Genomic DNA, 13,787 nt, shown 5'->3' with positions numbered 1-13,787 from the left:
AACCTTTTGGTACATGCATAGGTTTAAACCAGCACCATTTGCTCAGGTAGTTTCGACATGTGGATTCTTTTCTTTGGTTGAACAGAATATGTTTTAGTGGACTATCCGCCAGATGGTCAGGTGGAGGGTTTGGACATCTGGGTGCAGAATGTGACCACTGTCTTGAGTGAGTACAGGATTTCCTTGGCCATGAAGGTGTCACTAGGATGCAGCTGGTTGGTTTGGACAGTAGACAAACCACTACTTTGGGTATTAACGGTAGAGGAGGAAACATGTAAGGTGTCTCCAGGGACCAATCTAGTTGAAAGGCATCCCTGAGAGACTGAAGGTTGTGGCCCGCCCTGGAGCAGAAGCGGCTGCATTTCGTATTTGCGGAGCAAGCAAAGAGGTCTATGGTGGGTCTCATCCATTGGTCGAAGAAGTGAGTCACAATTTCTGTCTGGAGTTCCCACTCGTGTTGGTGGTCCTGTAGGAAGACCCAGCTGAGGTTGTCTGCCAAGGTGTTGTCTAGCACCTTGATGTGTATGGCTATCAGGTAAATCTGGTGCTGAATACACCAGTGCCATAACTGTACACTGAGGGCGCACAGGCTGCGGGACACTGTCCCTCCTTGGCGATAGATATAAGCTTACGCCATTGTGTTGTCAAGGTGAACTTGGATGGCTTTGCTCTGAAGGATCGGCAGGAAGGCCTGTAACGCCTGGAAGATGGCCAGGAGCTCCAGGAAATTGATGTGCAATTGGTCTTGATGTAGGGACCACCTCCCTTGAATTTTGTGGCTGTTGCAGTGGGCTCCCCAGCCTTGTAGGGAGGCATCTGTATTCAACCAGATAACAGGTGATGGAGCCTGGAAGAGAACTCCATTGAGCAGATTCCTGCACTGTGTCCTCCAGGAAAGTGAGTGAAATACTTGTGGTGGGAGCAGCAAGCGCTTCATCTGGCTGTCCTTGACGGGATGAAACATTGACATGAACCAGAGTTGAAATTTCAGCATCTTTAGACACACAAAATGAATTACTGTGTTGCAGGATGCCATCAGGCCTAGCAGATGTTGGATTAAGCGGGCTGGTTGCAAGGGCTACTGATGAAAAAGAGAGACAAGAATCCTGAATACAAGCAAACCTGTCTTCTGGAAGGAAGGCTTTCTGTTGCACAGTATCTAAAATTGCTCTTGTGTAAGAGGTCACAGGCATTGGATCTATATGTGACTTTTTTCCAATTTATCTCGATGCCCAAGTCGTGAAGTAGGTTCACTACATATTGGATGTGCGAAAGTAAATCGCTTCTGTCCATTGCAGTTAGGAGCCAGTCGTCTAAATAAGAATAGACTGACACTCCCCTGGTCCGCAGGTGAGCAATTACCACCACCATACATTTTGTAAAAACTCTTGGGGTGGTAGACAGTTCGAAGGGCAATACATTGTATTGAAACATTTGGTGACCGACAGTGAACTGTAGGTACTTGTGATGACAAGGCCAAATGTTGATATGAAAATAGGCGTCCTTCAGGTCCAGCGTCGCAAGCTACCTTTCTCCTTGGAGCAGTGGAAGGATCTGTTGCAACACCATCATGCGGAATTTTCTGATGCAGATGAACTTGTTCAGGCGGGGGAGATCCATAATGGACCGAATGCCCCTGTCCTGTTTGGGAATTTGAAAATAACGGGAGTAGAACCCTTCCCGCCTGTCTGCCCATGACACCAGGACAATTGCCCCCTTCTCCAATAGCTCCCTCACCTCCTGCCGTAGTGTGTCCGAAGGAGGAGTGAGTCTCATCCCCAAGAATAATGGTAGGGACCTGAATTTGATTGCATAACCAGCCGTTATAATCTTCAGGACCCAGCAGTCTGATGTTATATGGTGCCATGCGGGGGCACGGCTTGCCAGCTTGATGATAGGCTGGGACGGGAGGTTGGAATGACCCATCAAGGCAGATGTTAGAGCCCCCGGTGGCAGGAGAGGGGAGTTGAGAGGTGTCGATGGGCAATCTGGAATCTCAAAGACGCTTCTGGGCATTCTGCGACTTCGTGCATTGGGACTGAGGAGCCTTCACCTTTTGATGGTAAGGGCAGTGCTGGTAAGTAGAGTAAGGCTTCCTGAAGTCGTGGTGATCCTGACCTTTGTAAGAAGAACAGAACTTGCCATAGCTGTTGTGGTACTTCGTTGAAGGTGCAGAAGTTGATGGATGTGAAGTAAAAGTCTTGGCAGTAAACTTTGATTTTTTTAACTGTTCCATGGTTGTATCAGTTGTCTCACTAAAGAGACCGGTGCCATCAAAGGGCAACTCCTCTATTTTATCTCTCATGTCAAGTTGGAGGCCTGTAGACCTTAACCAGGAGTATCTCCTCAACGTGATGGCTGCAGTCATTGCACGTGATTTGCTTTCTGCCAAGTGCTTGGCAATACTGAGCCAGGGTTTGGCAGAACTTGGCTTTGAAGTCCTCAAATGAGAGCAAGTCAAGGTCATTTTGTAATAGTTCTCAGAGACCATGTGCATATTTAGCTGTGCAGGCTGTGTAATTTGCCACCTTGATTGACAGGCAAGATGTAGAATAGACTTTCCTTCCTAGCATATCTAACTTCCTACCCTCTCTATCGGGAGGAACCGTATACCTTTTGCCAGATTTAGATGCTGTGGCACAATCGATCACCAAGGAGTTAGGCGCCGGGTGCTTTAAGAGGTAACCATTGTCCTTATCCTGAATCCTGTAAAGATTTACTAATTTCTTTGAGGTTGGAGTGGAGGTGTGCAACCGCGCACTTGGCGGCTCTGGTGATAACCAGCAACATTGGCAGAGCCACAGGAGCAGTGGACTGCGACTTCAGCATAAAGTTGTACACTGGGTCATCATCAAAAGTAGCCAGCTGGGAGCGAATATCCAAGCCCAGTGCATCAGCCATTACATGAATTTGTTTATGATAAGCCTTTAGTGCATCATTAGGGAAGACATAAGTCACTGGCACTACATCCGTAGGTGCTTCCACCATCATGCTAGCATCTTCGGAGTTGGACTCGAAATCAGATGAGCCATAATGCTCTGAAGGAGTCTGGAGGCGGCCAGTCGTCCTCAGTGGGATGTGGGACAGTCTGGGTGGCAGTTGTAACCAGAAGCTGGTACTGGAACTGTCTGCGTGGATTCTGAACGCAGCAGGATGGTAGAGGTTTGTGAAGCTCGTTGGAGGACGACCTGGGGAGAGGTCTGAGTGGCTATAGACCTAGTCGTAGGGTTGGGACGGGCCAGTGTCAAGGGCCTCCAAGGCCTCCTGTTCTCATCTCCATATGGGTCAGTCGGAGAAGTGGTGCCCAAGGAAAGATGGCGGTATCCACAAGAATGCCAGGGAGCTGGTGATTGGAGGTGTCTCGCCGATAATGGTGGAGCTGCACATAATGTTGCAGAGGTCACTCCATGTGAGGGAGGCTCAAGGTCCGTCAAAGCAAAACCTGCAAACGTCGAATGTGTGCTCGATGTCGAGTCCAATAGGGAGAGGAGAGAACGCGTCACTGCTGGAAGGGTTTCTTTGGCATCAATGTTGATGACCTGGAAAGTAGGCAAGGGTGCCTGATATTGAGGGGTGACTTGCATTGAAGTAGAGAAGATCAGAGTATGTAGGGCTGAAGGCAAATGCACCGCAGCCTGTGGTGTTGAGGGAGACGTCAAAGAAGCCAGTGGCGTTGGAGCTGGAGAGAGAGCACTAGCCATCAGTTTCGAACCTTCAAGGAGGTCGTTTTGGCATCGATCGCCATCAATGTAGATTGAACAACATCCCTCATGGGCTGTCCGGCATCGACCCCTACCGATGTTGAAAGAGTAACTTAGAGAGGGGCTCCATCGAGGCTCTGTCAGTGTCGAGCACCATCGATGTTGAAAGAGCAGCAGCCGTCGAGAGCGGCTCGGGTTCCAATGTTGAAAGGGCCGTGGAATCCTTCGAGGTGGAGGGCGCAGACATGGAAAGAGGACGAGTCAATGTTGATGGTTGCGCTGAAGAAGGGGACGGTGTACGGTCCCGTGGGCTGTCCCGATCCCTTCGACACTTGCCCTCATGTAAGGTAGAGTGATCATCACTCCGATGTTTGGCAGACCTCCCTCGCTCCTCAGAATGGCACGTCGAATTTGAAGCCGGCGGGGACTTCGATTCCGAGGGTTTCTTGGCCGGCGTTGAAGACTTCTGCGATGTCAATTGTTTTTTCGACGTTGAGATGTTCTTGGTGGAATCAGAGCCATAAGATTTATGTCCGCCCGATGTCGAGGGGGGCTTCGACGCCTTTTGCGTAGGTGTCGAGTGCGCAGTAGACGCTGAAGGACGAGGTGTGCCTGGAGTCGAAGCGCTCAACACCTCATCATAAATCGCCGCTCGAACGCAAAGTGCTCAATTCTTCCGTGTCTGTTTCGAGAAGGACAGACATATTTTACATGAGACGACATTATGCTCCTCCCCTAGACACAACAGACAGAGGTCATGAAGGTCCTTTGAAGGCAGTTTTGCCCTACAACCCTCACACCATTTGAACAATTTCTTCCCTTCCGTCATAATTGTAAGTCAGGGCCATTTCGTAGTCAAAATTCCAGAGAGTCACAAAAAACCAGTCCGAGTCAGAAGCCAGAGAATCACCGTCAGCCGTTCCATGTCAAAAATCTAAACGAAGTACAATAACTAGTCCGAGTGAAAGTCCAGTTAAAACAGTCAAAAAATTAGATGAACAAAAGAACAGAGGAAACTTTCCAACTATAGAGGCGGCAGACCATGGTCCAAACGCAAGGGGGTCGGAAAAGAACTGAGGGACTTGGCTTCTCAGCCACGCCTTAAATAGCACGCTGCAGTGTGGGGGCGTGGCCTGGGTGCTTCGACAAGCACAGGCATGGTTACCGCATGGCTCCTGTGCAGGCACAGAACCCCATTCATCGACAGATCTCGAACCAGATCAACAGGTATCTGTTGGGAGGGATGATATGCTGGAACGATTAAGGATATTTGCTCAGTTATCAGTGGCAATATGATGGGGTACATGATCCCGTGAGCTGAAATTTGCCATGGCCACTACATATGCACATAACAGAAAACTTGTGTTTACTGCTGCATAATACATGAAACTAATTTTGGTTAATTGTAAACCTAAGAGTAGAAAATCTTGTTTCACTACTAGTTTCTCAAAATGTTGGTAGCTTTACTGCCAGTTGGCTCTGACACTTACTGCTATATCACCTTGATCAAGTCACTGTCTTCTCCAGTTCTAAAATACAGGCTTAGGTGATAAATGGGAATTGGTAGTGATCCGTTCAGACTTTTGTAAGCCATTTAAAGGAGGAAAATATTTTATATATTTAGGGAAGCTTGTTTAATGGCTCTCTGAAGCAGCAGGTAGTTCTGAAACTGGGATATAGTGTAGACCTATGCCGAATGTATCCAGCAGTTAGCATAAGCTGTATTTGCAGAATGGAATACAATAGTTGAGAGCTGAGACCTTGAAGAATCAATTTCGTGAGTCGTAGTGGGCAATAATAGTGGTCTGGTGATGGATCAAAGAGGTGTATTACTGTCCTTAGAGAAGTTATTGAAATGTGGAATAGAAGTTAAGAAAATATTCTTACTGTTGATTAAAGATGATTTCTTGTCCTTTACTTGACAACATTGTCAGAATTGTAGAAGAAAAAAGTAATCAGTTTTACTTTTCTTTTTCTTTTTAAAAATGTTTTTCTTGTCCTTAGTGGTGATGGAGATTAAAAATTTGTAATTAATCCCATAAAATAAATGGCTTATTTAGTATATTGTCTTTCTCTTACAGTTCATGATCTGCAGAGTTTTGGACTTGATAATGTAAGTATTTTGGGAGAAATATATAGGTATTAGGTATAAGCATCTTAAGGGGCAGGGATCAAATATTGGTGTTGCTAATGCAAATAATTTTGCCCCGGTGATTTCTAGAGCAAAGAGATCTGTAGTTGTGGAAATCTTATTCCAAATATTATTTTCTGTTCTTCTTGCCTTACATTCTACACAGGTGTTGATGTAAAAAGATTACCATTGTGCATAGATTTCTGAACTTGTTTTGGATTAGTGCTTCCGAAATCTAGAGGGTCACTAAGCATTCATCCTCTGCTCCTTGTCTTAGAACCCAAATTTCAGATAAATATACTTTCTGGCAGAATCCTTAACCTCTTTGAAATATTATGCATGCCACTGAACAAAAACAACTCATCTTGCAGTGTCTGCTTCTCTCCAGGGAGAGAAGAGGAATATAATTGCAGGGAGAGAGAGATATTTCTAGCACAACTTCTCTGCCCTTGGGTAGCAGATTCATGATGACAAGTAGGAGAGAAACAGCACTAGCTTCATTTACCTTGTATAAAAAGTCACAGATACTAAAATCCTGTTCCTCTGATCTGCCTGGAGTGGGTACATAGGTGTGCTCACCCTTATTGAATATCTGCTCCTGGTCTCAGGATATAGAATGTGTTCCATCAGTGGAAGATACCAGCCTCTCAAACTGGGTCCTGCTCTGCCTCTGATGGTTCTGCAGCTTGCTTGAACATGATGGCATTTTTTATTTTTCAGATAAACATGACCCATTTCATCAGGCACCTTTCATTTGGGAGGGATTATCCTGGCATTGTGAACCCACTTGATGGGACAGTTGTCACAGCTCAGCAAGGTATTGGCTTGAAAGCATAGTTTTCATGTTTGAATGAAACCAGCACTGGAGAGCTAAGCAGCACATTTTAGATTTCTGTGAGAAGGCAATAAATACCAGTAAAATGGGAATAATTATTAACATTCATGACAATGCTGAAGAAGTTATGTATGTATGTCTTGATCAAAATAAACACCATTATTACAGAGTTAGGCAACTGGCTGCCTTCATACTTGGTTCTGCCACTGGAGCTTCTCCCCGCCATTTTGTCTTGAGACAAGAATTTCCGAATGAGAGAATTCTGTTTGTGTGCTGCCTTGCCTCTCCCTCCCTCATTATCTACAGAGTCACTTCCAGGTCAAAAAGAGGTGCAGGTGTGTGTGTGTGTGTGTGTGTGAGAGAGAGAGAGCATGAGAGCACACACATTTGATTGATCATTCGGTTTTCTCCCAGTTCCCTCTTGCCTTTCCCAGCCTCCTAACTCTAAAATAGTAAAGGAGCGTGTCAGGTGAGGGGAGCACATGGGCACAAGAGGGAAGGGTATGTTTGTACATTTTGTTCCCCCCCAGACTGAAACAGTAAAAAGCAGTGGAGATAGAGAGACAGCACACAGGGAAGCAGCTTTTTACTTGGAGCATCCCATACCCACCTCCACTGTCTTGGGAAATGCAGAAGTGGCGGGTAGGGCTAGGGATAGATATGGCAGAGAGTTGCACAATGAAATATCTTATTTCTGCATTCATGTGTTTTATTTTTGTGCTTGCCTCCCTTCTCTCTTGCTTTCCCCAACTATTTTCAAGCTGGAAAAAGCAGGAGCAGGGGGGATATTGCCCACTTCTACACCTATGTATCCTCCTTCCACTACTACTTGTGTGTTTGGTCTAGCAAAAACAAAAGCTTTCCAGTATGAAGAGTTCCTAGAGATTTCTCTCTCTCACTCTCTGTAGACAGATGGCAGAGAAGTGGACTAGAAAATTATCTCCTGTTTGCACATTGTTCTGGTTTTTATGCCCCTCTTGCCTTTCCCAGTTCGGAAAAACTGGGACACGTGAGCAAGATCATTATTCCCATGTGGCCACACTGCCCTCCCTGAGAGATTTGCTGGAGCTAGTCTTTCAAATATTTTGTGCTTGAAGCTCCACCTGAATTCAGAAGCCCCACGTTAAAGTAACCTGCATTACTAATAATATAACCCAAATTCATTTTCTTAATTTTAAGGCAATAATTCTTGAAAGGTGGTCCTAACACCCACAATTCAGCTTTTTGAGGTTCACCTTGAATCTCATTTTGCTGTTTATTTGGCCTGGATACAAACAACTGCTTGAAAAACACAAGTCCAAAACTCTCTTGGCCATGCAGAACTAATCAATCGTGTTTCCCCACACCACATGGCAAGCATATTTCAATGCAGAAAAGAGATTCAAAAGCAATTTGTGATACGGCATGGGGGGCTTTGCCACTGAAAGGGGAAAAAGAAAAAATCACATAGAATGGATTCTGGCTTCTGTCTCCTTTTGCTTATTAATGCTGTATTTTGACTCCTAGCTTCCATGATGTTTCAGTATTTTGTAAAAGTGGTTCCCACAGTGTATATGAAGGTCGATGGTGAGGTAAAAGCTATTTTTCCTTTTTAAAAACTAGCTTTTTGTTTTATATATTGCAGTGTCTTTCTAAGGAGGGGAGTGGGTTATGGGCATTGGAATTGGGAGAATTTCAGATAGTTCTGTATGTGTTATAATTAAGCCTATAAACAGTCAGAGCTCAAGATTTGTCCAAGTATGGATCTACAACCACACTAAGATTTCTGCAAGGGAGGAATGCAGTTGGAAATCCCTGATTGTTGGTTCAGCTCAGACTAGTGAGAAGAGACTTATAGCAATCAGGGAGATTCATGATATAGGATGTCTGCAGAAGTTGGGCAAGGGTAGATGACTATGGGAGAGTATACTGGGAAGAGTGATACTCAACAGTGCTTCTAACTGAGGGAAAATGCAGAAAGAAATTATTTAATTCTGTGTAGGCAGCTGTGTATTTTTCTGTTACGTTTTTTGATTATTTTCCATGCATATGTTTTACTAGGTGGTGAGGACAAATCAATTTTCAGTAACACGACATGAAAAAATAGCTAATGGGCTAATTGGAGACCAGGGTCTACCTGGTGTTTTTGTGCTCTATGAGCTTTCTCCCATGATGGTGAAACTAACAGAGAAACACAGGTGAGAGGTTTTTGCATCAACCAGAGCACAAATGAAAACTCAGAAGCTTCCCAAACCACAATGAGGCTGTTTCCATGACCAGAAACACCATCTGGGGCATTGGGAGCTCTCCTGACCAAGAAGCTACATCCCTGGGTAGCCAGGGATCCTGTTTGAGCTCTGGAGCTCACCACCGTGCAGTTTGTGTGGGTGCACAAGTGGCAGAGCCCAGAGCAGGCTCGTGACGTGTGGGAGCAGGAAGGTTGGTCCCCCCACCCACCCATTTGGTTGTGAGAATGACCCTTATTTCTCTTATAATGTGCCCATAGGACCCATGTTTAGACAGCTTGAGAATTTTGCACTACTGCCATTTTGTCATATGATACATATTGTGTATGCACATAACTTGTAGAGGTGGTTTAAAGCTTTCCTCTGAGACAACTACTGAGGACCCAAGTCTCCTCCTCCAGTGTACATTGGATGTAGCCAAGTGGCATTAAATATTACATTCTCTCTCCCTGGGTATTATTTTCAGCATTGAAATATAAATTTATAATCTGAGCATTTTCTCCCCATATATAGGTCCTTGACACACTTTCTCACAGGAGTTTGTGCCATCATTGGAGGCGTGTTTACAGGTATTAGCTTGCAGTCCATCTTCAAAAAACAACTCTAATCTAAAACAAACTTCAAATGACTTTTTAAATGCATAAAAGATATTAAAATAACTTACAGATTTTCCCACAAAACGTAAACTAAAACAAAACTGAGCGAACATTATGGTGTAATGGACCATCCTCAATGCTCCATTTAGCATGCCAGCTGAAGGTACTTAAATACAGAAGCTGAGAACAGAAAGCAGCATTTTCAGTCTCTAAAAATGATAGCCATCCCTGTTCATTAGGTTGTTCCCTGGTTAATCTTATACTCCCTAGTCTATTGAGCTCCCCAAACTTTCTGTTGGCATTATCTTTATTTCTAGTAATAATCAAGATATCATCAATATACCTCTTGTACAGTGTTACATCTTGATCTATACACCTCCTCTCAATATAATTCATATAGAAAATATTAAGAAAAGGTGCAAGTGGTTTCCCATAGCCGAGCCTTGCATTAACTAAAGATCATGCCGACAGAAAGTTTGGGGAGCTCAATATTTTATTTATTTATTTATTTTATTGCTGAGTTTCTGTACTGCCTTCCACTAAAACAATCTCAAGGTGGTTCATACAAAAGTTAACACAAGACTACGCAAAAATCACACAATTAAAATTTCAGCTAAAATATAAAAATACAGATTTGAGTAAAAGATTAAACGCAAGCACGATATAATCACAACAGATACAAAGCCACAGCAATAGAAACCAGCAAATAAAAGCCTGGGTAAAAAGGCAAGGTTCCACAGGCATTCTAAAAACTGTGATGGAGCCTGAGGAGTGGGTTGTATACTAAGGGATACTAAATATACTAGGGAGTATAAGATTAACTAGGGAACAACCTAATGAACAGGGTTGGTTATCATTTTTATATACTGAAATCTGAATTTGTGGGGCCAGTGTAGAATCTGTGGTATAGGAAGCCCATCTGAAATGAGATTTTAATGAATAGCAATTCAATACATCCCAGAATTATAAAGGAACAGATAGTGTTAAATGTAAGGCAAAGGGCTATAGGTGTGTCATCTAGTGAACACATTTTGACATCTAAGGGAAAGGCAGAAAAGTTGATTCAAGTTAATGTTGTTAACTTCCATTATGTAGGAGCTGGGGTGTAAAGTTTGTGAAAGGATGGCCAGCTTTAAAAATAGCTTTTGTAACAGATTTGCATGGCAGGTACAGAAAACTTTGAGCAGACATAGAGTTAAGGGTAATGTCACCTAAAACTTTAAAACATTTCATTAAATCCCAGTTGTATTATAATAGATGTGAAGGGAGGGATTGTTCTGTCTCAGAGGAGGATGAGGGTTGGTGTAAGGTGAAAGGGGTGGTGTATAAAATTGAATGTATGGAATGTGCAGCATTCTATATTGGAGAAGCAGGAAGACCACTAATGAAAAGATAAAGAACATCTGGCTGATATACAGCATAAGTCGAACAAAACTGTGGGTGATACATATGAAAGAACAACACAATGGAAAGGTAACCAAAACAAAAGTATCAGTATACTTTTTAATATACAATTAATAAAATGCAAGATCAAGGAAGCAATGTTCATGGAACAATTGAAACCTAATATTACTGTTAAGGATGAGATCAAAGAAGCCATGAGATACATAGGTCACTGAAAGAGTTAATATCTTCTTGGCAAAAGGTCTGCTCTCTCCTCCCTCATGTGTTACCTATTATCTGTTTGCTGCTTTCTCAGCTTGTGTATTTAAGTGCCTTCAGCTCGCATGCTAAATGAAGCACTGAGGATGGTGTATTACACCAAATTGAGCCCCTGGTGGCGCAGTGGTAAAACTGCCGCCCTGTAACCAGAAGGTTACAAGTTCGATCCTGACCAGGGGCTCAAGGTTGACTCAGCCTTCCATCCTTCTGAGGTCGGTAAAATTAGTACCCAGAATGTTGGGGGCAATATGCTAAATCATTGTAAACCGCTTAGAGAGCTTCGGCTATAGAGCGGTATATAAATGTAAGTGCTATTGCTATTGCTAAAATGCTTGCTCGGTTTTGTTTTAGCTTACATGTTTTGTGGGGAAATCTGCACTTTATTTTAATATCTTGTATGCATTAAAGAGGTCGTTTGAAGTTTGTATCTGGAGCAGTTCAATGAGTATTTCATCTCTGGTATATCTTATTCTAATCTAAAATCTAGCTCATTCTGTGTTATCTGGTAGAAACACTGCATCGGCATAAATGCCACACTGAGGGGGAATGGCTGTTTTTTAAAAAAACAACCCATCAGAAGTGCCGCATCACCATAAACACCGCAGCTAAACCAATTAAATACAGCCAAAATGTGGGGGTGGGAAGCAACTCAGTTGCTTTGAGGCCCTGTCAGCCACGTGGAGCCTCTCATCAGTCAGAGGGCCCTGCTGTGCTGTGCCCACACCGCCTCCTCAGTGGGGAAGGCTGGGCCAGCTCGTTTGCTGCTGCCGCCCCCCTTCCTCCTCCCCCTCCTCCCTCCAGCCTGCTCCACTTCCACCCCTCCTCCACCATGGCCTGTGGCACACCACCTTAAAACGGACTGCTGAGCCCGGCCTTGTTGAAGCATCATCATTACTCCCCATTGTCCAACTAGGTGGGCACCATCTCTTCCCTTGAGGCCTCCTTCGCCTCCATTTGTGTGTAAACCTCACATCGTCATAAATGCTGCAGGCGCAAAAAAAGAACATTCAAAAACTTGTGCGCTGCAGTGTTTCTACCAGAAAATACAGTACAGGCTTTGCTCAGAACAAGTTCCTAAGTTCTTAAATTGTTACATAGTGTAAAAAATATTGTTTAAACTTAATCTTCTCATTTAGAAAGATGGCAGAATAATCACTAATTTTGTGTGTGTGTGTGTGTGTGTGTGCGCGCGCGTGTGTAAAATATATATTTAATAGGGTGGGGGGATAGCCTTAAAATAAATACCATTCAGTTGTACTTGTCCTAATCAAATGAGTTCCCTACTAGTAGAGTATTAAACCTGTATTACATTACATAATAATAATTCAGGTGATGATGCAGTATATCTTCTTTGCATTGACAGGCATAGTAGTCACCTCTTAGTTCTGAGAAGTAGGGCTTTTACTCTTGGGGAAAGGTAGATTTTCTATCATGCTGATCTTGCAGTTAAAGGCTTTCCCTTTGACTGTAATGTACTGGTTTCTGAAGGGGACAAACTGATCCTATTTCTCCTTTTTCTTCTTCCAGTGGCAGGACTCATTGACTCTCTGATATATTATTCAGCTCGGGCCATTCAGAAGAAAATAGAGCTTGGAAAGACAATATAGATTAATACCTGCAACTCCCACTGAATAATTTAAAGGTTTTTAAATAAATAAATAAATAAACGTCCCTAAGGTCAAGGGCTGATCTGGAAGTGCCAAGAGGTAATGTCTGGAATTGTGAAGAGACTCTTGAGAATAATTCCAGACTTGGCTACATTCCTTTCTTGGAATGGGACAATTGGGGAATTCATTTAAAACATCCATCTTGTGTGACCATTAAAACAATACTGTATACCTTAGATTTCAGTGCTCATCTGATCTGTTGCCATATCCTTCAAAGTCTAGATTCTAAAACGAAGAGCAGTGACTTCCAGAATGTGGAACACTTTACATGTGAAAAAATATTTTCTATTTATCTTGTAACTTGTACTGTCCTTAAGATATGTGTTTGAAACAAATTCTCAGGAAAATGTTTTAATAAAGTCCTTGAATATTTGCTTTAATTCATTCATCACCACTTCTCATCAAGCTGTGTTGTATTAAGTATATGGTCCTTGCAGGTTTTCACCTTATAAATGTTGTCTTCTATATTAAGGAGAGGAGAGCTGGTCTTGTGGTAGCAAGCATGACTTGTCCCCTTAGCTTAGCAGGATCTGCACTGCTTGCATATGAATGAGAGACTTGGTGTGTGAGCACTGCAAGATATTCCCCTAAAGGGATGGAGCTATTCTGGGAAGAGCAGAAAGTTCCAAGTTTTCTCCCTGGCAGCATCTCCAAGATAGGGCTGAGAGAGATTCCTGCCTGCAACCTTGGAGAAGCTGCTGCCAGTCTGTGTAGACTATACTGAGCTAGATGGACATATGGTCTAACTTGGTATATGTTAGCTTACACACACACACACAGAGCTCTATCATGAAGTACCTTGTGTGAAGGTCTTTGAGGTAGAATTTGTCTGTAATATAACTAAATTTTCAGAATAGCAGGAATATGTAATCCTACTAAAAATCACAGAGCATTGATGCGAGGCAAATAGAAATGGCTCAGAACATGTGTGGTTTATTCTACTTTTCTGTAATGGAGTAGTGAGATTCCA

At 43.3% G+C, this 13,787-nt stretch overlaps 1 protein-coding gene across 3 annotated transcripts in view; it reads left to right on the top strand.

The window, feature by feature from the left end:
* The window catches only part of ERGIC3 (ERGIC and golgi 3), a 32,020-nt gene extending 18,830 nt beyond the window's left edge, over nt 1–13,190 (top strand). For all 3 annotated transcript variants that reach the window (XM_053248152.1, XM_053248151.1, XM_053248150.1), the window contains 6 exons: nt 5,783–5,814; nt 6,553–6,649; nt 8,174–8,238; nt 8,708–8,844; nt 9,406–9,461; nt 12,678–13,190. In XM_053248152.1, coding sequence (XP_053104127.1) covers nt 5,783–5,814; nt 6,553–6,649; nt 8,174–8,238; nt 8,708–8,844; nt 9,406–9,461; nt 12,678–12,757 — 467 coding nt within the window. In that variant the 3' untranslated portion in view covers nt 12,758–13,190. The remainder of the gene's footprint in view (nt 1–5,782; nt 5,815–6,552; nt 6,650–8,173; nt 8,239–8,707; nt 8,845–9,405; nt 9,462–12,677) is intronic.
* Nucleotides 13,191–13,787: the final 597 nt, after the last annotated feature.

Source organism: Hemicordylus capensis, chromosome 4 (assembly GCF_027244095.1).
Source record: "Hemicordylus capensis ecotype Gifberg chromosome 4, rHemCap1.1.pri, whole genome shotgun sequence".
Taxonomy (NCBI): Eukaryota; Metazoa; Chordata; class Lepidosauria; order Squamata; family Cordylidae; genus Hemicordylus; species Hemicordylus capensis.
The sequence above is the reverse complement of the archived record's forward strand: the minus strand, read 5'-3'. Positions and strand labels throughout refer to the sequence as shown.